At 37.0% G+C, this 24,516-nt stretch overlaps 1 protein-coding gene across 2 annotated transcripts; it reads left to right on the forward strand.

The window, feature by feature from the left end:
• Window positions 1–17,809: 17,809 nt before the first annotated feature.
• Window positions 17,810–21,610, forward strand: LOC113774587. 2 transcript variants are annotated; one of them, XR_003468827.1, is made up of 3 exons: window positions 17,810–18,070; window positions 19,966–21,147; window positions 21,264–21,610. XR_003468827.1 is itself a non-coding variant. In XM_027319148.1 (2 exons), exon 2 carries the CDS (start codon window positions 20,072–20,074, stop codon window positions 21,086–21,088), a length of 1,017 nt encoding a protein of 338 aa, XP_027174949.1. In that variant the 5' UTR covers window positions 17,810–18,070; window positions 19,966–20,071; the 3' UTR covers window positions 21,089–21,610. The 2 variants fall into 2 exon arrangements, 1 of the variants encoding a protein (XP_027174949.1); XM_027319148.1 differs by having other exon boundaries at window positions 19,966–21,610.
• The last annotated feature ends 2,906 nt before the right edge of the window (window positions 21,611–24,516 follow it).

A 24,516-nucleotide genomic window follows, 5' to 3' on the forward strand; every position in this document is an offset into this window, starting at 1 on the left:
TTTCTTTCTTCTTTTTTATGGGTTTTTTTTTTTTGGGGGGTTTTGGGGGGGGGGGGGTCACTAAAGTACAACATGATTGTAGGCAGCAGGTAATTAGCAAAGCCCGCAAATATGATAAAAGGAGTAGTTCATTTGCTTTCCTTTTGTGTGAAACTGGCAGTGGTGCTAATTTTCATGATGACGGGCCGTCAGTATAAACGCAAAAAGCATAGGCTTTTCAACAGTTGACGGTCAAAAAAGCCCGTATGGGTGTGATTGTGGCAAAGACATGGTGAGGATGGCCCTGCATTCAAAGGTAGATTTACATGAAAGTTGGGGAGCTTTTGGTAAATAAATATTCAAAGCAGCAGCAATAATTATTGCATTTGAAGGAGGATATCTGGTCACAAAAGCTGAAACGTACATGAAGCCCCCGTGCTCTGCTCCCTCATTGATTTCCACCACCTCAATGGTTTATACGTATTAGTATACCGTATTTTTTTTGCATTCTACTAGTAACTGGATTCTTGATGATGACATTCTAGTAATCTGTGATTGTTGTTGTTCGGGGAATCCGATTTCGCTTGTCTTTATTGTTTAAACTTATCAGGCATGTGAATCCCTGTAGGTCACCGCGGACCATCCATGAACTACCCAAAGCCTGTCCTCCCACATTTGCAATTTATAGCACCTCTAAAATCCGTTCCACCGCATAAAATGCTTTTAAAGTCCGTTCTGACCAAGCTTTAGTTCCTTTCTTTTTCTTTTTCCATTCCCACCCCCGCTCCCCCGCGCAAGAAAGCCGCATGTTAGGATGTTACGGTGAAGAATTTGGCATATACTTCAATCGGTTGGTTAATCATGAAAATAAGGAATTTTTTTTTTAGCAAGTGAAAAATGGGATTAAGCAGTTGAGGAACAGACGAGGTCCGTGATGATATGACATTCAATGACGGGTAATTCCAGACTAATTTTAAGGAGTACCGGGAATGAGGAAAATGTGATATGACCAGGGACAAAAGTCCAAAGGGCTTTTGGTTTGTATCTTTCAAAGTTGCAAGGAACAGGTTTCCTTGCATCCCTGCTTTCGTTTCTGCCTTTTGATCTGCAGATCTTATCAGTTTCACTTTTGGTTCCATTGCAGGCAAACAAGCTTGGCAGCGATTGTACAGTTGCAGAGTAGCAGGGTCCATTGAAGGACCCAATCCTCCATATCTCCTCCCATACATTCTTCTCCCCTTACCTGTGTATCATAATCCTGAAATCAATAAACGAAAAGCATGTGCATTTCGTTGAAGGCGAAGAAAAGAAAAAAACAAAATGGAGGACATGGATGCTCATGCTGAGGAACAGCATATCTGTCTTTGCATTTACACAAAAAGCCATTATTGTCTGGGACATATCTTCATGGGCAGCTTCGAACGAATTCGTGGGCTCCAACTCAACAATTTGTTCCGTGCTAATTTTCAATGCATGGAGGGATGATTTTCCAGTGTATCTACCCGTGCCCACGTCACTTATCAACAATAAATGACCCTAAAATCCGATTAATGTCTATTATACTATCAGTGTAAAGATTTTTTTGCATGCTAGTCAGTGCAGACGTAATTGAGTTACATTTCAAAGGAACATCCTTATACTATATAAGAATGAGTTGGTCTTTGGATTTCAACCGCAAGGATGAGGCTTTTTTGAAAATATAAGAGTGTTTGAAGTGCAATTAGAATATTGAATATGAGTTATTATAACTAATTTAGTTTTGTTGTAATTACTTAGATGTCCTTTTAGACATTTAAAGTTAGGGATAAGTTTGATATGCGACAGTGTTTGATATCCGATTGAACATTGGATACAACTGGATTCAGTTTGTGTTTTAGTGAAATTACATAAAAGCCCTTTTAATCATTTAATTGTATTAACATCTAACTCTTTTAATTTCTTAAATCCTTTTTTATCAGTTATTTGCAAAGTTATGATATATAGATGTTAAGACACAATTAATGTTAATTAGTAGAGAAGTCTGGTTTCTTGGCCGTTAGCATAGTAACCCTCCATTTATTCAAATTCACGTCATTTACTTATAGGTTTTGTTCCACCACAATCATGTAGCATATTGAATTCAGATGTTGCTACATTAGCTACTTCTCTTCCCCATTTTGCAATACATTTCTCAATAGGTATGTTTTCTTTAACCAAGCTACTTTTTGGTTGTAAAAAATCTGTAATATTGCAAGTTGTATGTGCAATAATTTTTTTAGTATTTTAATTCAATTGTCCATGTTAGACAAGTTTGATAGGGAAGAGACCACATTTGTTAATTGTTATTTGTGATTTAAAATAAGTTTATCATCATAAATTCTCCCATTTATAGATTGCATCTATTTCTTTTGTTGTTTTAACTATTAATTAGGGTAATTTTCAAATCGTTTGCTACTTTACTGACTATTCCATTTAGACAAATTTTCACTTCATCTAATTTGCCAATATATTTAACTGTCTACTTAAAACTATTTGGTTGCAAATCTAAAGTATGTACCTCATTACTTTTAATTGTTTTTCTTGAATTGAGTGGATTAAGATTCTTTAGTACTTTTTTGAGATAATTATTCATCTAAATTAGCATGTTAGTTATTGTATATCTTTGCAACTAACTCAAAAACTGATATTTCGTGATTGTAACCCCTATCGAGAAGGAGATACTTTGCTATATGTCCTAAATCATACAATAAATTATAATTAATTGATTGATCAATGTGAAGACCTCGTGATGATATGTACTTGGAATCAATATAAATTCAAGAATTTGGCTTGCAAGAATCGAAATTCCACTAGCAATGATTTCTTCAAGTATGCTAATTGTTCAAATCTCACTTATATGACAAGATAATGTGGTGGATTGCCCTCATATCAAGATCAAATTCAAACTAAACAACAAATTTTAATATCCCTAAAGTGCATGAGCATATATAAATAGGTCTTTTATTCTACTAGATTAGATGCAAAGTGATTGATCGTATCTTATAATTATGTTTTATTGCATATTATATTTTTTAACTCAATATGTAGCTTATGATTTTTTTATTTAATATCACATAATAAAATTGTCATACTTCAATTCTTATACTAGAAAATGCCAAATAATAATTATTAACCATATTTAATTACATGCACTAAACTCCTGCGCGTTGCGCGGGCTTTTCCCCCTAGTATTGAAAATATAAGTTGAAGTTCTGTGAATCTAGTCACAATAGTGTGAAAATTTTTTTACAATAAAAGTGTAGAAAAATTAATCCCAAACAAAATGCTCGGGGTACCGTGATTCCTTGACACGGTTATTTGGAACTTTTGGGCAAAAGAGATTCAAATGTTTCATTTCAGTTTGGGCTCCAACTTGCAACGAGGACACATAGACCCACTTGATCACACGTTTCAGAAATCCAACTTTATTGGATCCCATTCATGCTAAGGACGGAATTCAGCTTAGGAGTGTCAGACTTAATTTGAGTTTAACCCGAACTCACCCTAAATACATAATTATATATAACATGTACATAATATTAATTTATTTTTATTATTATATGTAAATTTCAATAATGCACGTTACAATAAATATAATTATTAAATAATATAAATAATTATAAAAAAAATTATATTAGCCCCTCCCTTCTTCTTAATCATAATCTTCCCCTGCTCTGACAAAAAAAAACAAAGTTAAGGAAGTTTTATTCTCGTGACTAAGATTGAAACTTCAAAAAATTTTGAAACCTAGTTTCATATCTCCTTTCTCCCTTTTCATTTTTTAAATTCCATCCTTCCCTTAATTAATTTTTTTTTAAAAAAATTAGTTGACTAGATCATCGGGCTTTGATTGGGCTGTCTCCTAAGCTCAAATTCAACTCACAATTTAATCAGGCATTAAAATGGGCCTAAACTCAATCCAGTCCAATGGTATACAAGGCTTGCCCTAATTTTCTAAGGGCCAACCAGGCCACACTCGGACTGACCTAACCCAATTAATAGTCCTAATTCTAGTTGATCCAATGTCCACCTCTTGGCCACTAAAGGATATAGGGCCGGCCGTCAGTCGTTAAGCAAGCTCTTGCTGTTCTCATTTTTTGTTTAATTAGAAGTTAAGAAAGCCTGATTTTGAGTAACAACATTTGAAGTGCAAAAAAATCTTTTCAATTTTTATTACCATTCATCTCATTTATTCCAACTATAGGTGGCAAACCAACCCACTTAACTAAATTTATCCATACCCGTCCATAAATAGATGGGTATAGGTATCTTAAATTTTTATATATATGGGTATAAATGGGTTACCCAATAATATCCATTTAATAAATGAGTATTATTGAGTAACCTATCAAATCCAATTAACCTATTTAGAATTCTCTTCTCTTCCCCCATCCTTTTTTTTCAGATTTTTCATTTTGTCATGATGTTAACTACTTTTGTTTCATTATTATTACTATTTGTTGGTTTTATCTTATTATTTTATTTTCTCTTAGTTTGTTAACATGCTCATTTTTCAACATTACCAATTTATGATAAGTTTTAGCCTCTTTTCTTATCTTTCTAAAATGAAATTTTAAATTTATATATGAAAAAAATGTTAGGGGTTCAAAATTTTTGGATTAAGTTTTTATATTAACTTTTATAGTACTTAGATCAAATTTTTATATTCTTATAATTCAATTATTGAATAATATGTAATTTTGTGACATATAGTATAAATGAAAAAAAAATTGGTAATTAGGCTTATTGAACATTATAAGTAAATATTTAAAACTAATGATGGGTACAAAGAGTGCTATAAATTAATAACTTAGTTTGCAAAAATGAATTTAAATGAGTTTACAAAAAGTTAAAATAAATGGGTAATTGGATTACCCAATTCATTTTTTGACTTACCCATTAATACCCATCTAATTAAATGGGTATAAATGGGTTAACTCACTTATACCCATTATCCATTTTATCCAACCCAAACCCGTCAAAGTCATCCATTTTGACACCTCTAATTCCAACTGTCGTGTACAAGATTTAACTTTCCATTGATCGCTGGGTCAATTCGAATGGTTAAATAAACACATATTTAGAAATACTCAAATATAATTTTTACAATCACTCGTAATGATCAACTTTACGAATACGAAATAATAAGGCTCATAAAAATAATTACTGTTTCAGTCTATGACCAATATAAAAAAAAAAGTATAAATTGTTTTCACTTAATTATGAAGGTGGAAATATTTACCGTATTTAGCGAATTCAAGTAGTGAATTTTACTTGTTCTCGTCTTCAAGGATTCGATTGAATTATGAATGACACTTTTTTTTTGGGTGATAAATAACTATTACAAAAGATTTACAGTATATCGGGCAAAATGCCTGCACTGTTCCTGCGCTAGACAGAGGGAAAAATGAACCTTGCACTCCGCTTTGGCAAGTTTACACCATAATTTGCTATATTTCTACTCTATATCATTTTTCCTTTGTATATGCGAAGGAGCACAAATCAAACGAGGAGCTAGGGACTACAATGTCTTCTAGGATTGTGGCCATTTTCAAAGAATTGCAGCTGTAGGAATTTATCTTTGTCAACGAGGTGGTTACTCTCTGCTTGTACCTGTGCTCTTGTCCAGCCTTCTTCCGTTGCTTTGATAAGAGATAATTTGATTGCTTCAGCATCATCTATCTCTTGACTTTCCATGCTTGTCCACAAAGGCCCATGCTGCAACCTGCTTTCCTTTCCAGTTTCTCGCTACAGTTCCAATTCTTTTTTGACTCCTTTCAATGCAGGCTGCTGTATTGAGTTTGAGACAATGCTGCTCAAAAGGTGAATGTGAGCAAGAAGTATAAGAAATGTCAATGAAAAAACATGGAGAAGCTGTTTTTCTCCATATTGCACGCTGCCACGAAATAAGAGTTTGGATAAGCTTTTCTCTATGCAAAAGTTTTTTAGAGATGAACGTGAACAATAAAGACTTGACAGGAAAATGAAAAACGTCTATGAAGAAATAAGTCATTACCGAGATGGGATGTAAGTTATTACCTAGATGGGATGTTATCGAGCTTCAATCACAGATAAAGTCACATCATTTGAAGTAGGCGATCAGTGCATCGCTTGGGGAGTATCAACATTTAGGATACATAAAGTTGAAAACGCAGGCTGTTTTGGTATTGGCAGATTTGTTCTTTCTTTGTTCAGCATTGAAATAACATCGGACATGGTGGGCCTGTCCTTTGGGTTTTCCTGAAGGCAAAGAAGAGCCACCTGAATGGATAAGACAGCTCATCCTCCAAACACGAGTCGACCAATGTTTGATCCATTAAGTCCAGGCAATGACCCTCTTGCCACGTCTCCCAAGCCTTTACGAACACGTTACAGTTTATGAGATTCTTAGCAAACAATTAGCAAGTACTTGTTTAATTTGAACAGAGAAGAGAAACAGAAGATATAGGCCGTGATTGAGTTGCTTACATATCCTAGCAGGTTAAGTGATTGATCTGATCGGTACAAAAGTTGTGTTCTTCTTCCCACTTATAATCTCCAGCATAATTACTCCAAAGCCGAAAATGTCAGATTTTGTGGAGAAAAGGCCGTGCACTGCATGCTCTGGCAACATATAACCGCTGTTTCCAGCGTGATCAAGCAATTTTATCAGTTAAATAGAGAAATGTACTAACAGAATGAGCCAAGTTAATTGCGGACTGTTTAGAGGCACCACAGAGATTTTGGAAGTGTGTTTGTAGTGACAAATAAAGAAAGACAAGCGCACTCTCGTCAAAAATTCTTGCCATGCCAAAATCTGATATTTTGGGGTTAAAATGGCTGTCCAACAATATGTTGCTTGTCTTTAGATCTCTATGGATGACTTTAAATCTAGAATACTTGTGAAGATAAAGGAGACCTTGAGCGATTCCTTCAATGATGTGCAAACGTCTTCCCCAGTCTAGCTGCAAACGCTTGTTAGTATCTGCACTAGCATATGCAATTATAATTACAGTTACATCAAGAAAGTATGCTTCTGTCTGTCAAAGTCCAGGGGAAATACGAGAAGTCAGAAGGCGAACCAAATAAGAAGGAATACAAGCTGTCATTGGTCATAAATTCGTATATTAATATCTTCTCTTCTTGTTCAATGCAATATCCCAGAAGCCTAACAAGATTACTATGTTGGAGCTTTGATATCAGTTGAAGCTCGTTCTTGAATTCCTCTAGTCCTTGCCCAGACATTCTAGAAAGTCTTTTTACTGCAATTTCATGTCCGAGTATCTTGCCTTGCAATTTTAAATTTATGATAGTGCTTACTCTATTAGCACCAGAGATTTTGAGGCCATATAGCAACTAAATTGTAACACAAAATCGATCAAGTTGTCTTGGATCATTCTCCTATCATGAAAGAACGTGTACCGTGTATACAGGACCAAAACCACCCTTCCCAATCTTACTGGCGAAAGAAAAATTATCAGTCAGAGAAACTATGCTTGAAAAGCTTAGATGCGGCGGTTCAGGATCTTTCCTCTTGCCAAGTTCAAGACTATTTCCATCACTTCCGTAAGTTGCAGTGAATGCATTGCTTACAAACTGATACAATAATAACGATACACTTTCTCTTATGGCATCTTCTCTCCCTTTGATAACTCCTTCATTTAAGTATAACCATGTAGCTGAGTGTCATGTGAAATTATTGAAACTTTTATTGAAAGACAGGAAATTAAACGGAGACCATAAATTTTGATATAGATATTCGTACCTTCATGTTTAAACTTTCTCCATCTCAGGTATAACCAAACTGAGGCAACAATTGCTATTAATACTAAAGATACTGGAAGCATGACAGAGAGCATCAACCACCTTCTTCTTTTGGCTTCTAGGGGATTGGGATAAAAAAATATCAATCACCACCAGATTACTCGAATCTAAAACTCAAAACTTCATTATTTTAACTGCACTGTTTTCTAATCATCTGGTTTTCCACTATTAATTGTTGTTAAATGTATTATAAGCGCTAACCGGAGCTTCCAGAGAAGTCCCCTCTAACATGAATGATGCCATTGCCTTTACCAATTCCATGGAGAAGATCCCACTTACTTCCATAATAACTAGTTTGGGAGATGAGATTTGAACAGAAAAGAAAGGAATAGAAGAGAAAGGCTGCATCTCCCACATTTGAGAGTTTTAAGTGAAAGGAAAGGAAAAGAAACCGACGGAATTGGAAGAAGGAAGAAACAGCAACAGTTTAAAAAAAATTTTCAGCCCAAATCGGGCAGAAAGCAAAGGAAAGGCAGCAAAAAGTTTTTTAAAGGGCAAATTATCTAATTGGTCCTTTAACTCTTTGTCCAGGTAAAATTAAGCCCCTCATCTATTTTTTCATGACTTTAAGCCCTTGAACCTGTAAAAGTGGGAAACCGTGGCCCTTTTAGCCAGTTTCTCCGGTTTTGCAACCGGAGGATCAATTCACACGAATGCAAGTGTGCTTCTTCAAAGGGCATTTTTGTCCGCATATTCTAAACAAAAAGGGCACAACTCCTCCCTCCTTTCCATTTTCCGAACCCAACCCAACCCAACTGCTAGTCGAAACTTCACAGCAACAATGGAAGCAACAATGGAGTGGCAAGAGAAAATCTTTCCAACATTTTCCTTACCCATTTTCATCTTCCCTTAAGGATCTTTGCGGAGGGAGAAGAGCAAGAGAGAATCAGCACTGTCAGGTTTGGGTATCATCGAGATTGAAGCAACAAGGAGTGGCAAATCAGGCCGGAAAATCATCGACATTGAAGCAAGAGAGAAGTCTGAAAGGAAAAAAAAAGGGGGGAGAAGGTAAAAGCTTTGTGAAGGGAAGGAAAAAATGCGCAAATATCGCGGCCATCTGCTTCCTACTTGTCGTTGTGGTAAAGTCACGAAGATGATTACTTCTTGGACTGATAGAAATCCAGGAAGAAGGTACGCCGTGTGCTCAAAAGAAGTTGGTGGCTGCGGGTATTGGAATTGGATTGACGAAGAGATGTGCCGTCGTTCTATTGAGCTGATACCAGGCCTTCTAAGGAGGATCAATGCAACAGAAAAGCAAAAAGACGAATTTGAAACTGCAGCCGCGAGATCCGAGGCAAAAGCTGCCAAGTTGAAGGCAAAATTGAGAGAAACAGAGAAGCAGCTGCGGTGGCAAAAATGGTTGAATAAGTTCCTTGTAAGGGTTTTTGTGGTAAGTTGGTTGGTTGCTGTAATAATGGTGCTTACAGAGAAAAAAATTGCAGGTGGAGTCTCTCTTGGGATGCTCCAAATTGGGAATAAATGTAATGGGATTATGCAAATTGAAGATGATACATGAAGGGCAGTGTGTAAGTGTAACATATTGCCATCGGTACTGCCAGTTTTGAGGACCATGGATGGAGCAAATGGATCTATAGTGTATGATGCAGATGGTTAGGGAGAAGTATATTGTATTGTTTAGCTTAAACAAGTCTTTGTTGTACCCACAGATTAGTGTAAAAGCGTGGTTGAACCCAATCAATGCTAACTGTAATTTTCGGCAAGTAATGTGATGAGAATTATTTATCCCAATTCGCATGTCATGGGCTTTGTTAGATGTATTTGATTTATCTAGTCAACAAAAACTGCTATACCAAACCATACAAATATAAGATAGTAACTGCATAACATTAGAATATAATTAGCAAAAGGAAATTACAATGATGTTTGCCTGTAAATACAGTCAACAATCACTTTCATAGGAAACAGACAAATACACAAAAAGCACAGTCAACAATCACTTTCATAGGAAACAGACAAATACACAAAAAGCAGTGACCTGTGTCCATATTGCTAGATACCAAGCACAGGCACATGCTTTGATTCCCCACAAAAGCCTATTCAAAAAAATATCATTTATAGTTTCAACATTCTAGTTACATTCATTTACAGTCAACAAAATCACACAAAAATATTTGCAGGTCCAGCAATACTTCAAGAACTTGTTCTAGATGGACCCTTTCCTCTTCCCCTTCCCCTGCCTCTTCCTCTTCCTTCACCTCTTCCCTTGCCAGTTTCCAACATTGAAAGGTGGATCTTTACCCAAATAAGCATAGTTGAGATTAATAAAACCTTTGTCTGCTTCTGTCAGTGGCCTTTTTGATGTACTTCTCTTGTGCCTATGAACTGGTGGTCTTGAGGTGGATTGCTGGGACTGAGGTTGATGTGTTGGTGGCTGCTGAGAAGGCTGGGACTGAGGTTGATGTGTTGGCTGCTGTTGAGAAGGCTGGGACTGAGGTTGATGTGTTGGTGGCTGTGTTGGTGGCTGCTGAGAAGGCTGGGACTGAGGTTGATGTGTTGGCTGCTGCTGAGTTTTTTGCTGATTTCTTTGTCCCTGATTCTTGCTTACCTACATATTAAAGAAAGCATTTCAGATCACAAAAAAAGGTCACAAACAGGCTGAAAGTTATAATGAAGTGCAAACGCACACGTTGTCTTTTTGTTGGTGCTTCGTGCTGCTGCTGATTACATGGTTGTCCAGTAGGTGGTGGTTGTTGAGAAGGTTGCTGTTCAGTAGATGACTTAGGAGGATTCTTGCAAGTTTTAGCATTATGTCCAATCCCTCCACACTTTCTACAGTGGATTACAACCCTCTTTCGCAACCTTTTGCCATGATCTTTTCCTTCTGTAACATCTCTCTTTCTAGCTTTCTTTAGCTTACCAGGTTGAGTGACACTTGCTGGTGGGTCCAACTCCAGCATGTTTGACTGTGGCCACTGAATATCTCCATTAATAGGCTGCAACACATTATCATAGATGGTAAAAAATACCTCCCTATGATAGCATTTAGCCAACATTTTGTAGGGATCCTTTTTAGCTCTATGTAGAGCAGCAATTGCATGGGAACATGGAATGCCACTCAAGGCCCACAAATTGCAGGTGCACTCATTTTTGTCAAGGTCAACAGCAAATTGGGCTCCCCGTGGCCCTTTTGCTTGATAACCTGAGCCAGAATTCCATGTTATTTCCCATTGTGCTGCACGTTTGACCCTTTCTTCCACAATTTCTCTAATGAGTGGTCCACCATCTAACTTGTATTTTTCCATTGCTGCCCTTCTCTTTTGGATCCTTTCCATCAGGTATTCCCTAATAGCCTCCATCATAGAAATAATAGGCTGGTCCCTAGCCTCTAAAATATGGGCATTAAATGATTCACACAGGTTATTAACCAACATATCACACTGTGTATGTTTGGAAAAAAAGGCCTTACACCAATGTCGAGGGTGTGGTCCCTTCTTCACCCATGCATGTGCTTCTTTGTCATAGGCTTCAAGGTCATCCAAGGCTTGGTTGAAATGTTCAACTGTTGTGGTGCTTGTTATATGCCACAATCGATCATTTAAACCTAATCCTGGATGTTTCTTCTTGAAATTCCTATACATGTGTTGAACACAGTATCTGTGTTCAGAATTTGGTAGAACCTCTGCGAGTACTCTGTCCAGACCCTACAAAAAATATCACAACAGGTATAAGTTAGATATCCAAGCCAAGTGGTGAGTTTGAGGGCAACAAGTATGCTATATTAAAAGTTCAGGGGCTTGTTTTTACCTACACTAAAAGTTAAGGGGCTTAAATTCTGCTATAAAAAGTTAAGGGGCTTATTTTTACCATAGAATAAAAGTTTTAGAGCTCTCATTAAGCTTTTACCTTTTGCTGGTCAGACATGAAAGTATAATGTCCCTGGTTCTGTATTTCCAGGTCGCCACTCAAGAGGGTTAGGAACCATCTCCATTGCTCCGTGGCCTCCTTTTCAACAGCTGCCCATGCAACTGGCCAAAAGCAATTGTTGGGATCCACTGCAATAGCTGTCAACAGCTGGCCTGGGTATCTACCTTTAATATGACATCCATCCAAACACAAAATAGGTCTGCACCCATCTTTAAAGCCTTTCTTCAGTGGGCCAAGGCAGCAGTACATCCTCATGAACCTTGGATTACATCCAGGTTCTCTAAATGGAGTGAACATAACCTCCATTGTACTGCCACGATGAGTCCTTTTAATTTCTTCACAATATTGCCATATTTTCTTGTATTGTGACTCAACTGACCCCTTGATCTTCTCTATAGCTAGTGTCTTGGCCTTAGCTGCAACATGCTTAGATACTTCTGTCTGGTAGTCTTCATGGACTGTTTGCCTTAACTCTCTTGTTGGCAGATTGTTATTTGATCTTATCCTCTCTACATACCTGTCAGACAGCCACTTGGCTGTAATATTCTTATTTTTCCATGCATGGCTGCATGTTTCATGGACATCATGCAGAGTCTTTACTACCAAATCCTTTGTGCCCAGAGCCTTTTCTATTGAAGCAAATACAAACCATTTACATGGTTCCCTACACTTGGCCCTCACCCTGGTGGGCTCATTTTTACTGGTCCAAACAGGTTTACCCATCCTAATCCCATACTCAGTCACAGCAGATTTGAATTGTGCTCTTGACTCAAACTTCATCCCAATCTCGAATTTGGGATCCCTGAGGAATTTCTCTAGGACAAAGTCTTTGTATCTCCCTTTGAATTCATCATCTGATGAGTCATTGTCACTGCTCAGGTGATCAGGGATGTAATCTTGTTGGAGTGAATCTATATCCTCTGGTCCCTGGCTAGTTTGTTCTGCTGATCTGGTTCTCTTTCTCCTAACTTGTTTCTTTCTCGCACCTTGCTGTTGTTTTTCCAGGTCAGTTTCTGTTTGCCTTCCACAAACATTCTCCTGTTCTGAACATTGCGTCTGGTCAGTTGTTTCATCTCTCTGCTGTTGCTGTGAAGTTTCACCACAGCCATCAGCATTCGAATTCAAAATGTGCAGCATAATCTCTTCACCACCATAGTCATTGGCACCACTAAATCTATCATTTTCTTCCTCTACTTGGGATTCAGATTCATCATCTATGTTTTCACCCTCTGCTTCATGTTCACCTTGCTGTTCACCACCATAGTCAGCTTCATGTTCACCCTCTGCTTCATGTTCACCTTCGTGTTCACCACCACCATAGTCAGCTTCATGTTCACCCTCTTCTGTCCCAACATTACTAGCTGCATGAGTGCTTTTTTCTGTTTTTTCACCCCCTACTTTTTCAACCGTATCTACACCTTCTACTGCCCTAACATTACTATCCCTTTGACTGTTTTTTGCTCTTTTTTCACCCCATACATTCCCAACCATACAATCCCTTCTACTACTCTTCTCAGTACCTACATATCTAGTTATGCATTCTTCCTCATCTACTTCCTCTATGACAACTCCAATTTTCTTTTTCCCCTTGTCTGGTGACTCTATTATTACAGGATTTTTCAGTTCTTCAATTTCTGGGTCTGTCAGATAATGGCAATACACTTCCATCACCTTGAATTTATATGCCCAGTCACAGAATGTCCTAACATGGGTATCAGTAGACAATTCTCTCAAACCAGTCCTCATGTCTGCAACTGGTTCAAGGTAATAGTATAAAATGGTTGCATTACGATGACCAACTTTTCCAACCATTTTATTCAACTCATGGATTGACATACGTTCAGCATCACACATATCTATGTAGGCCACTTCTCCATTCTCATAACTGACATAATTTTCCCAATTTATTCTTCCCCCATGGTGTAATCTTATGCTAAATATTTCACATTCTGGATCTGTATATCAATATGAATATATTGTTTCAATACAAGTTGGGCTACAACAAATGCAGATAAATATACTATTCAAATTCAAATATAATTAATTAAAATTTCAATTTCTTTTTCACATGTTTTTAAAAAAGTAACCCTAATGTAATGCTTAAATCGAAGTTAAACAATAAAAAAGTTCCAACTTTTAATGAAATGCTAATTATTCGTAAATTCCTACACTTTTTGAACAACTAAACAACAAACTTAGGTGCCCACCACCATACCCCCACATCTAGGACCACTGGCACGTCATTTTCAGTAACCCCCATCACCAAAATTTTACTCTCTTCACCCATCTGACCACTAAATATGCTACCTATTTCACATTTAAAGGTTTGCGAACGAATATACATACCATAAGCGAGGACAGGATCAAAGTATTCATTTTCCGGCCTGATTTGCCACCCCTCCATTGTTGCTTCAATGTCGATGATACCCAAACCCGACAAGTAGGAATTAACTCTCTTGCTCTTCTCCCTCCGCAAAGATCCTCAAGAGAAGATGAAAATGGGTAAGGCTGTTGCTGTGAAGTTTCGACTAGCAGTTGGGTTGGGTTAGGAAAATGGAGGGAATGTGGAGGAGTTGTGCCATTTTTGTTTAGAATATGCGGACAAAAATGCCCTTTGAAGAAGCACACTTGCATTCGTGTGAATTGGTCCTCCGGTTGCAAAACCGGAGAAACTGGCTAAAAGGGCCACGGTTTCCCACTTTTACAGGTTCAAGGGCTTAAAGTCATCAAAAAATAGATGAGGGACTTAATTTTACCTGGACAAAGAGTTAAGGGCCAATTAGATAATTTACCCTTTTTTAAATTGCCCATTCTATCCCTAAAAAGCTGTTGAATGAAATATTTATTTACTTATGTGTCCAAAATCACCTACAACATTAAAATCTCTTCTATTCTTTTCTTATTTAAAATCTTTTCTCTCATAACTTAACCTTTCTCTTCTTTTCTTTTCTATCCTCAACTCACAAACTAGCTATAAAGCTCGCATCCTGTTCCATCGTCACAAAAAGAAGAATATGCAGTGCAAGAACAATTATTTACTGCATATAATTTCACAATCACTAGGTCCCATACACTACCCCTCTTTCCTCTTTCCTCTCCTCTCCTTTCCTCCTTCCCTCCTCTCTTCCCCTTCCCCTCCCTTTTCTTACCAGACCCATCGAGACCATGTATTAGGGGAGGGGTGAGGTATGGCCCTCCCTTTTCTTACCAGACCCATCAAGACCATGTATTAGGGGAGGGGTGAGGTATGGCGGGAAAGGGGAGGGGAGAGGAGGAGATGAGGGTAAGGCTTAGTTTGGGAGTTTATGAAGGAAGAGAAGAGAAAAGAAAAGATAACTTAGGAAAGAAAGGAAAAGAAGGGAAAAGATGCATATTTCGTTTGAGAGTTCAATGAAAGAAAAGAAACATCTTTCTCTTATTTGAGAGTTGGAGAAATATGGGAAAAAAGAATTTTATGAGAACAAAACTTTACTACGTATTTTCCCTTTCAATTTTTAAATCAAAGTCCAAAGATTAGCTTTCTTGTTCCAATAAATAGAATATTTGGGCAAGACAAATTTCTAAAATAATTGCATATGCATTCCCACAAGATGAATAATAATAAGTTGAGTTCCCAAATGGTGTAAGACATATTTTTTATACATTTATTGATTATTAGCCCAATCTATAAAAAGCTCATTGTTTGTAATCAAATTCAGGGGCTGATCCCATGGATGATAAAATTCCTAGAGGCATCAGTTTTGTGAAGCTGTTCGGATTGTTGATTTACAGCATGGAAACTGAAATCCATGAGATCATTTTACAATTTGAAGCTTACATAGGCAAATAAACAAACAGATTGTATGCATTCAAATTTCATATTCATGTATCACCACTGGAGCTTACATGTACCATAACCATGCAAGATATAATCACAAATTAATAATATAAAAATTAAGAGTTTATTGACAAGAATTTTATGATAGAAAATAAACAAAAAATTTAGAATATAAACAATAACAATCTACACAAAAAAAAATGCTTTTTTCACGATTCTTTAGAGAAGATTGAGCAAAGAACGAAAGAAGAGATTGAGTCAAAGAAATACCTTTTGTTATTGAATTGTGGGTGAAGAATAGAAGAAAACCAAGTGAACTCAACAGTTGGAAGAATAGAAAGTATAGAACTGAGAAAGCTTTGCATCGTTGCTTTTACAAATCAACTTTAGGATATATCGGGAATAATAAATTTTTGTATTAGATTTTAAAGGACAAAATTGTCATATTAAAAATATCTTTTGGCGCCCAACAAGTTTTCATCTTTTTCTTCCCAATTTTGGGTGGAAAATTTTTCACCAATTAGAGGAAGTCCCATCCGTTCATTTCGTTTCTCTTCCGTCCTTGTTAAAACTCCCAAAGGAATGAAATGGTAAAACTTTATCTCAGAATACTTTCTTTTCTGTCTTTTTCTCTCCATCCAAATGAAGCCTAAGGGAAGGGAAGGGAAGGAAAGCAGAGAAAGAGGAGAAAGAAAAAAGAGAGGGAAGAAGAGGGAGGGGTGGTGGTGGTGGTAATAAGTGATGGTGTTAATTTTTAAATTTTAAAAATATTCCAAAATATATCTAAAAAAAATTTTAAAAACATTTATAGTGAAATTTTTTCATATATATTGCTCTAATAAAATATTTTTAAAATATCCCAAAAAATAACTAATCCAAATGGAGCATAGTTATACAAATTTATATTCAAATTAACTATTGGAGCTTATAGAGCAACTAATTTTGATCTTGTTGAGTAAATGCATATATCATAATTTATTTGGACCACGCAGTTGTTAAAGAATATATTTTTTTCATTCCACTGATAGCGGCATACCTTTCATTCTGTAATGTTTCAAAATGTTTGTTATTTTATTAAAACTAAAGTTACTTTTATTATTTTTTCTAATGTTGTCTCTACTTATAGTTGTATATCATGTGATATTTAAATTCAAAATTTAAATTTTTAGGGCAAGTTTGGAAACAAAAGCATTTATATCACAATTAATCCATTATTTTTAAAAAGTTAATCTCGAAAAGCAATGAAAAATGTGGGACGAGAGTAGTACTTAAATATTATCAACACAGACACACACAGACCTTTAGTTGTATATCATGTTATATTCAAATTTATATTTTGAATTTGAGGGCAAGTTTGGAAAAGTTTGGAAATAAAAGCATTTACATCATAATCAATCCATTATTCTGACAAAGTTAGAATCCCGAAAAGCGATGAAAAATATGGAACGGAGGGAGTACTTAATTATTACTTATATATATGATTAATTTTATATACATTAATAATGTATATATTGTCATTGTTTTTTTTTTGGTAACCCGGAATATGCCCCAATTCGAACCCTTAGGATTCGAGCTGGCACACCACGACCCCACGTAACGACCCCGGGCGAGTCACAGGGGTTTAAGTCCATGGGAAAATTCGAACTCAGAACCTCAAAAGTTCTTAAAAGCTCGCTTACTGCTGGACCACCCTTGTGAGAGCTATATATTGTCATTGTTAAATGCATAAAAACTAATATAAGTGTGTTCGTATAGTAGATTATTTGGGATGATTTTTGAAAAATATTATAACACTTTTTTTGATATGATGTACATGAAATAAAAAGGTGATTGAAAAATATGTTGATAATGTAAGCAAATATTAATAGGATTGTTTGGATAGAGTATTATTTAAAATATTATTTAGAATAATTAATGTAGCACTTTTTGTGATGTAATGTATATGAAATAAAAAGACGAGGTTGGAAATATTAAAAAGTGAGTTGAAAAATGTATTTATGATGCAAGCGAATTATTATTTGAAATAATTGGCTATCCAAACAAACACGTTTATTAAACAATCTAATCAGATTACTAATCTTTTACACCAGCCACCCCCCAACATTGCAAGAAACGGCGCCGCCTCAATAATTCAAAACTTAAACGCCCTTTCCCATGCCCCTGACCCGCTCATATTGTTTTAACTTCCCCCACAAAAAAAAAAAAAGAGAACGAACAGTCCTTAACCACGTCAGCACAAACCTTCGAGCTCCTCTTATAAATACGGATCTATCCCTGCTCCCACAATCTCTAATATCGCAATTTTGACTGTCTGGAGGCCACAGCTGCTCGACTAAACGTTGAAACCTCAGCTGCTAACCTAAACGTTAGCAGGTGCTGAGGGGCACGTGTCTCTCTCCTTCTCGCTCAAAAAGCTAGGGTTCATCGATTCGGCAACGACTTGGAACCAAACAATCTAAACCCGAGGATTATTTGTAGTATCTTAGATTTCCAGATACTGTAATTAATAGCGAAAAGACTGAGAGGAGCTGGCTGTTTCAAAATCGAAAGACATCTTTTGAACTTGCGGTAAACTCATAGACCTGATTTTTGGGTTTGATAGTTGTAGAGATCTGATTGTTTAGCTTATTTCAAGACTTGTTTTCATGTCTGATTGCTTTATTTCTCTTTGAGACGACTTGTGGGTGACTTCTTCGATGTGCGAGCATGATTTATCTGATTTTGGGGAAATTTACATCTCCTCTCTAGGTAGCTGTCATGCTTTGGAACTAAGAATCTCCATGCTAAAATATATACATATGTGTACACACACACATATTCAAGTTCAAACAAAAACGATTTCTGCCGTTTAGGTTTCAAAGGAAATGAATAGTAAATATGCATTAGGATCAGAATTTGGAATCTTTATCTATGAAGGATAATTGAGTTTCTTATTCAGTATCTTTTTCTTATTCTTCCTCTTTTGTTTCCCCCAAGAGGGTGTGGAGGGAATTGCGCTATTTTTTATTGATAAATTTATCGCTAAATTTAACATGGATGAGTGCCTCCTCCTGTTTTAGTAATTTCTAGTTGAAAGTTGGGATTTTAGGTGGCATACGATGTTTCTGGAGTGTCACGAGTCATGATAAAGTTGGGTTAAGCAAGTTTATGCCATATGATGAGTGAATGTTCGGCAGATTTGGTTGATATTGAGGATTGGTGTGGTGTTTCAAAGCTGCCTAGTGTTCTGAGATGTGCTCTTGGTCCACAAATGCTAGCCCTGATTCTGATAGTTATTTTTCTTTGCCTTGTGTTCTTTTGGGAGTGTTGTTACCTGATTGGCATTAAGCTCAGCAGTGGTCATGCTTGTGGAACATTATTTTGTGGTACAATCGTTTTGCATATTCTTCCTTGGCTAAGTGTGCTGGGAGATGATTTGCTAATATTGTGTTCTACTTGTTTTGGAGGAAGAGGTTGTTTGTTCGTATAGCTAGTTAAGCAGCCAATCGAAACTTAATAGCTGCTTGAAGAGCACAACTGAAAGGGAAATGTTCAATGCTTTTGCTCCTGTAACTTCAATAGCAGTAAGCACAATGTGGCTCTACTTCAGAAGCAGTTTCCAGCTTTTGATGATGGTAGAGAAGTTCTTTATGAAATATGAGATCCAGCGAAAAGGGGAATGGGAAGATTACCTATTAGCGAATACAGGAAGTCATGTTTTGCTCATTATTGCTACATCGGTGGCAGGATTGCTATTGTTGCACTTGAGAGTCTCAGACAGATTGTGAATTGTGGATGAGGGTTTTAAACTAGACAAGGCATTGCAGTTTCATACAAAATGCTATCTTTGGTTAATTCTTGTGCAATGGATTGGTTCACATGCATTTGCTTGTGACTCCATTTTTCACAATGCTGAGTACTCAATTGCAACTGTTAATACTTGGGGAAAGTCATGTTACACTGGGAAAAAGGCAGGAGGAATAGAGTGCCTGTAGAATCTGAACATTAATGAATCTTGCACCTAATTTCACAGTTGCCCACGGCTTTGGCTGGCTGAATTCATTTTATTGTAGTAGGCACTTGGCAATTCAATTCATAACAAGGCAAGTTGTCTAGGAAAACATTGTATTTGCTTGTTAATTACCATTACTGGATTGGGTGTCTTTCTTGATATGTTTTCAATCTCTAGGAGATGCTTGATGTGTTCATATGATTGCTGCTATGAAATTGTCTTGATATGCATTACTTATAGCTTCCAAGTAGATGAATAGCATCGATTTGGATTGGAATAGGTTTGGTAAGAATTTGCTTTTTAGGTCACATGAAGTCTTCTGAATTCATGTACATCTGCCAATATTGGGTGGATAGATATGGTTGTATCTTGTGCAAGTTTTCATCATAATTGCAATCAGTTTGTTTTGTTATTTTGGTTTGTTGTGGAGTCACTTACTGTTGCTGCTGCTGTTTGTTTTGTTTTACTCTAGATTCAGATTTCGTGTCACTGTTGTACAAGTGCTTTTACACTTACACCATCAACATTAGGAGAGATACTCAACAATACACGAGCTAATTTGGCATAGTGACATAGAAATGCCTAAGGAGAGAAGAGATCGTTCTGTGTCTTTTGATAGATCAAGGGCATCTCCTTTCCCATGCAGTTCTAGTCGCTCACGGCACTTATTGCCCAAAAACCCATTGGAAAGTGATGAAAATGCAAAAGAATGGGAAGAAGCCCGTTGTCCAGTTTGTATGGAACATCCTCATAATGCTATTCTCCTTTTATGTGCATCTCATGAGAAAGGATGCCGTCCCTTTATGTGTGATACAAGTTACCGCCATTCAAATTGTTTTGATCAGTTTCGCAAGTCATTTGGAGAAGCTTCATCAACTACACTGCAGCGAGAAGAAGCACCTATATTGGCTTCTCACTTGGCGTCCACCTCAATGATCTCGGAACCACCAGTTACGGCTTTAAATGTTGAAAGAAGGGGGGGAGGGCCTGCATCACTGGAAGCAGTGTCTTGCGAAGATGAAATAAAGTCAAAGTTGGTGTGCCCTTTGTGCCGTCAGCAGATCCATGGGTGGATGGTTGTGGAGTCCGCTCGTCGTTTTATGAATGCGAAATCAAGAAGCTGTGCTTGTGAAACCTGTGATTTCAATGGCACGTACAGAGATTTGCGGAAGCATGCAAGACAGGAACATCCTCTTGCGCGGCCAACAGAGGCTGATCCAGAGAGGCAACGCAATTGGAGGAGGTTGGAGCAGCAGAGAGATTTAGGAGATTTGCTCAGTACCCTGCAATCATCCATTGGAGAAGAACGGAGTGAAGAAAGTTCTTTACCTTTCGATGAAGGGGGTTGGCTTACTGTCTTTTTCCTTATCCGAATCCTGCGACCTGGGAGTGCCTCAAGGAGCAGTAGCTGGTCTGGTTCTTCAAGGACCAGGGCTCATGTCACAATCAGAAGAAGACCATCAAGAAGGCTTTGGGGGGAGAGCTATGATTGGGAAACAGATTCCAGGGATGATGATAATGAAACTTCAGATGGTGGATCAGGACTCTGGGCACATCGTGATAGAGTACAACGAAGACCCACTTCAGACGATTAGTCTTTGAGTGGAAAGTGTTGCACTAGATTCCATTCTTTCCCTTCGCATTACTGTAATAGGTACTGCGGTCAGCAGAAAATGCACCTTGTTCTTAAACACGGTTCTGCTTCTTTATGTTATCAACTTATCTGTAAACAACCCTGTTGTTTTGGTTAACTATTTGCTTACCTTTCAGGTGCAAAGGGGAAGCACTGGAAATAACTGTCAGGTGCCCAAGATTACTGTTTGGCATCTCGTGTTTGTGAGAGAGGAAGTTAAAAAAAATTTTGTAATTCCTACTTTTGAATTATGATTTATACCATTCACTTGCTTTCTGAATCTTCTGTAGATTTTTGGTCTACAGATATTTTCGTGTTATCTGTAATTGTTAAATTAAAGTAATTGAACACATCATCATCTCTATACGGTAGCATGAGTTGATTAGTTATGTTGGGAGTTTGCAGCTGTAGTAGCGGTAATTGTCGCTCCCTCTAGAAAGTAGGAAAGTTTGAACGCTACTATTAGATATTCCTTCTTTAGTCAGTTAATCAGTCCTGATTAGTTCCATGCATCTGGCGTGCAAAGTATCAGGGAACTTGGTAATGTTGTTGGTGAGAGCTCGTAGGCGAGCCAGACTTGGCTAAAAGGTTGGCAACGTGTGAGGTGGGTGATGTGGTTGGTTGGCGCTGAGATCTTGATGGATTTTACGACACTAGTATTGTGTATAATAAACGTTTGAATTAAGTGGGCTGTACGGGAAGCTTACCCTTTTATCCTCTCGCAGACTTGGTACTGGAAATTGAGAACGTCTGGTATTTAGGGACCTCCTGTTGTTGTTTGGATGATGCCAAAGTTGACGGTTTATCAAGAATTGAGCAGATATATGAAGTCACTACCAGACGCTCTAAACAGGTATAAAAAGGAAATTAACAGCCACACGCTATTCTAGTACTTCTCATGTGAAAAGTGATCCATCATCCGGTGTAGCAAATTTAACAATTTTTTTTTCTGCCAAATTCTGGTGCTAGTTACGTATTATGACAGTGAAAGCTGTAGCACAAATTTTGTTGCCTAAGATAAAAGATAAGAAAACATGTACAAATATTAAATATATTAAATTTAAAATAAAAGGACTGCAATTTTTTAAAATTCTTAAATTAAATAAATTGATCTTCTGATTCTTTTCTTCAAAGGTTTTATCAAAAGGGCGTTTCCTATAATTTAGACGTAGAAAATAGTTGATTTGATGACGTCGATTGAATACTCGAATTCGATCTTGAAGTTTTTGACACAATATAATGTATTTTTACAATTTAATTTAATTTAATCAACATCAATTCAATTTATTTGATATTCGCTAAATAAAGTAAATATTTTTTTTTTTGAAAGCGCAAAGACATCATACGAAATTGTAACAGTGGTGAATTTAGTCTGACTCTGAAGAGGGAACCCTGTTATAGTTAAACGTCGGGTGATGTATACATTCTTAGATGCAAGAAAAAATTGGCGGGTAATGCTTCGAATTTTTGTTCTGTAGTGTGATTTTATTTTTTTTTTCGACACAGGGGTGTGATTTAATGAGACCCCAAGTGCTAATCAATTATGGTAGTGTCGGCCTGTCAACTATTGGCTTGGTGCCAATCACTGCTCAATTCAGAATAAAATACATCGCTTCAACGAGCCTTTCTCTTCTGACGAGAACGACAAAAATGGAGGAAGAAATAGTTTTTCTTTTCTTTTCTTTTGGGGACTACGGAAGAAGAAGTAATTGAAGAAAACGTGTCAGTATTATACTTTCGGGTAGGAGTATTAAAGAACTAAAAGAAACTTTTGGGGTATGCATTATGCATGCTACTAGGATGACATTCCCTAAAACTCGACTTTCTAAAGAAAATAGAAAATACCCGGAGGCAATCAATTATGTCAAATTACCAATCATTTCTTTCCAATGAAAGTCAAAGGCAATTTGCATCGAAGGATGAAAACCAAATGCAACAATGGCATTAATACTTTCTAGTATTTTTGTCATTAGGATTGGGGAGCAAAATGAAAACCAACGCAAAAATGATTGCCACAAAAGATTCCGTAGCAAAATTGATTTGTATCATAATGATTGCAACTGTTCGAGTACCGGAGAAAACCAACGCAACCCGCGATTAGTAGTAATGCGCACCCGTTTCAAACTTTATATACAAAAATGGATAATTCCATAAACCTCCCTGAGATTTTTAATAATTACACTGGCCTCTCTTAAGGTTTGTAAAATTAATACTTACCTCCCTTGATGGAATTGCAAACCCAATTACTTATACATTATATGGGAAAAAAGTACTCATATACTCTAGGATATTATGTCTTATTAGAAACTAATATCTAACGATTGAATAATTAGAGCACTAATTAACTATTAGTAACTAATTAATGGAAGTAACTGTTGAGAATTTTTTTAAGAGTAAAAGACCTGGGGAGCCCTTAAACTATTACCGTTGTCAAGTTTTGGCCCTCGATCTAATTTTTGTCTCCGATGAGCCCCTAAACAATTAAAAATGCATAGTTTAAGTGGTTCTGATCATTTTATACTGAAGTCAAGCCGGAATTAAAGGGCAATTTCGTCCAACTATAATTGAAACATCAAAACCAACTGCTGAGTTTGCCCAGCCAAGTTACGGGTCGGTTAGTCTCCAATGTCCGATTTGATTCGCTCAGAAATAATGCCCAACAAATATCATCACCGCCTCTTTTCCATAAACGCCGAATCCCTCCACCACCACCACCTTCATCTCATATTTCTCTGGCTCTGTTCGAAGGGCTGTTGGTTTTTTAGTAACCAATGGCGAAATCATAGGCAAAGCAGAGATGGGCAACCACCCTTGAAGAAATCCCGTACTCCTCTGCTGCTGCCTCATTCGTTCTTCTTTCTGAGCTGTATAATCATCAGAGAAAAGGCTAAGCCCGCGCGTGGCTGCAAAAACCGCCATTGGGAGATTTTGCCGAGCCAAGATACGAGCTAGCTCAGAATCTGACTTAATTTGGAAGAGGCGGATATCATCGAAGCTTCTGATTACAAGGATTTAGGATTTAGGGTTTTTATGGAATCACTAGAGAGGTTTGTACTACATCTGGCAAGCATCAACAGGGGCTCTTTGCTTGTATTGAAATCATCGGCAGCGTAGTTGCAGAGAGGGGCAACAACCCACAATAATGCCATTTACTTCCGGCTTGACTCACACATAAAATGCCCGGAAGCACTTAAACTATGCATTTTTTATTGTTTAGGGGCTAATCGGAGACAAAAATTAGATCGGGGGCCAAAACTTGACAACGGTGATAGTTTAAGGGCTCCCTAGGTTTTTTACTCTTTTTTTAATGATAAATGGTGACTTACAATTACAAAATAATGCCAATTGATATACCAAATGATAATATTTTGTGATTGAAAAAACTTGTCA

This window comes from Coffea eugenioides, chromosome 6, assembly GCF_003713205.1.
Source record: "Coffea eugenioides isolate CCC68of chromosome 6, Ceug_1.0, whole genome shotgun sequence".
Lineage (NCBI taxonomy): Eukaryota > Viridiplantae > Streptophyta > Magnoliopsida > Gentianales > Rubiaceae > Coffea > Coffea eugenioides.

Coding starts and splice junctions, on each gene's coding strand:
- LOC113774587 (XM_027319148.1), top strand. CDS start 20,072: ATGCCTAAGGAGAGAAGAGATCGTTCTGTGTCTTTTGATAGATCAAGG.